This window comes from Rhagoletis pomonella, unplaced genomic scaffold (assembly GCF_013731165.1).
Source record: "Rhagoletis pomonella isolate Grant_MI unplaced genomic scaffold, Rhpom_1.0 Rhpom_scaffold_16751, whole genome shotgun sequence".
NCBI classification, from domain to species: Eukaryota; Metazoa; Arthropoda; class Insecta; order Diptera; family Tephritidae; genus Rhagoletis; species Rhagoletis pomonella.
This window is the reverse complement of record NW_023475273.1, coordinates 2212-3268: the sequence shown is the minus strand read 5'-3', so window position 1 is coordinate 3268 and position 1057 is coordinate 2212. Positions and strand designations below refer to the sequence as shown.

Genomic DNA, 1057 nt, shown 5'->3' with positions numbered 1-1057 from the left:
GTCCGTACACTCGCCAATTTGGATCTCCCGCAACAATCGCTCCAAATGAATGTCATTGAGAAGCGGCAACACTTGAAGTCGCTGCCGATCTTACCGTACTCAGAGTGCAAAGCAGGAATACTTATTGGTTTGGACCATGCCAAGCTTAGCCTGCCTTTAGAAATTCGTGAGAGCAAAGATGACGGCCTGATTGCTACGCGTTGCAAACTAGGGTGGTCGGTTTATGGTCGAGATGGCCGCGAACAATTGACGGAGGCGCGCTTAATGCACATTTGCCCCTGTACGAAATATAGTGATTTGGACACTCTGATGCGCTCGTACTTTTCTTTCGAGGCGGTTGGAATTAGCCCATATGTTAAGCCTTTAGTTTCAACAGAAGATGAGCGGGCTCTCAAAATAATGGAAAAAACGACCAGATATATCGCGCATGAGAAAAGGTGGGAAACGGGCCTCTTGTGGCGATACGACCATGTCGATTTACCCGACTCCTATGCTATGGCTCGCAAGCGACTCGAATGTTTGGAGAAGAAAATGAATAAAAACGCGGCCTTAAAGGATTACCTTTAGAACGAATAAAAGACTACATAATTAAAGGCTATGTAAAAAGGTTAAAACCATGTGAGGTTTCAAATGGAGGCAAGTCGTGGTTTGTACCGATGTTCACCGTCATGAACGCAAACAAAGGCAAGGTTCGGCTAGTTTGGGATGCAGCCGCTAAAGTTGAGGGAACCTCTTTAAACGACGTTCTTTTAAAAGGACCCGACCTTTTGAAATCATTGGTGGGTATCCTCATACGCTTTCGCGAAAAGCCGGTGGCATTGTGTGGTGATATCCGAGAAATGTTTCACCAAATCAGAGTGGTGAAAGAGGACCAAATAGCACAGCAATTCCTTTGGCGAAACGGTGACACAACTCGAGATCCAGAAGTATATTCGATGGTTGTCATGACCTTTGGGGCATCCTGCTCACCATTCCTCGCCAACTATGTGAAGGAAAAAATTCAAAACGATTCATACACAGATTTCCCACTGCAGTCAATGCCATTACGTAAAACACA

The 1057-nt window shown here is 45.4% G+C and overlaps 1 protein-coding gene across 1 annotated transcript; it reads left to right on the top strand.

Moving 5' to 3' along the window:
* On the top strand, positions 1–669 carry LOC118757334 (the record flags this gene model as incomplete). The annotated part of the gene is given in 1 exon segment (XM_036492054.1): positions 1–669. A coding segment is annotated over 1 exon segment (567 nt), but the record flags the coding sequence as incomplete, so codon positions are not given.
* Between the last annotated feature and the right edge of the window lie 388 nt (positions 670–1057).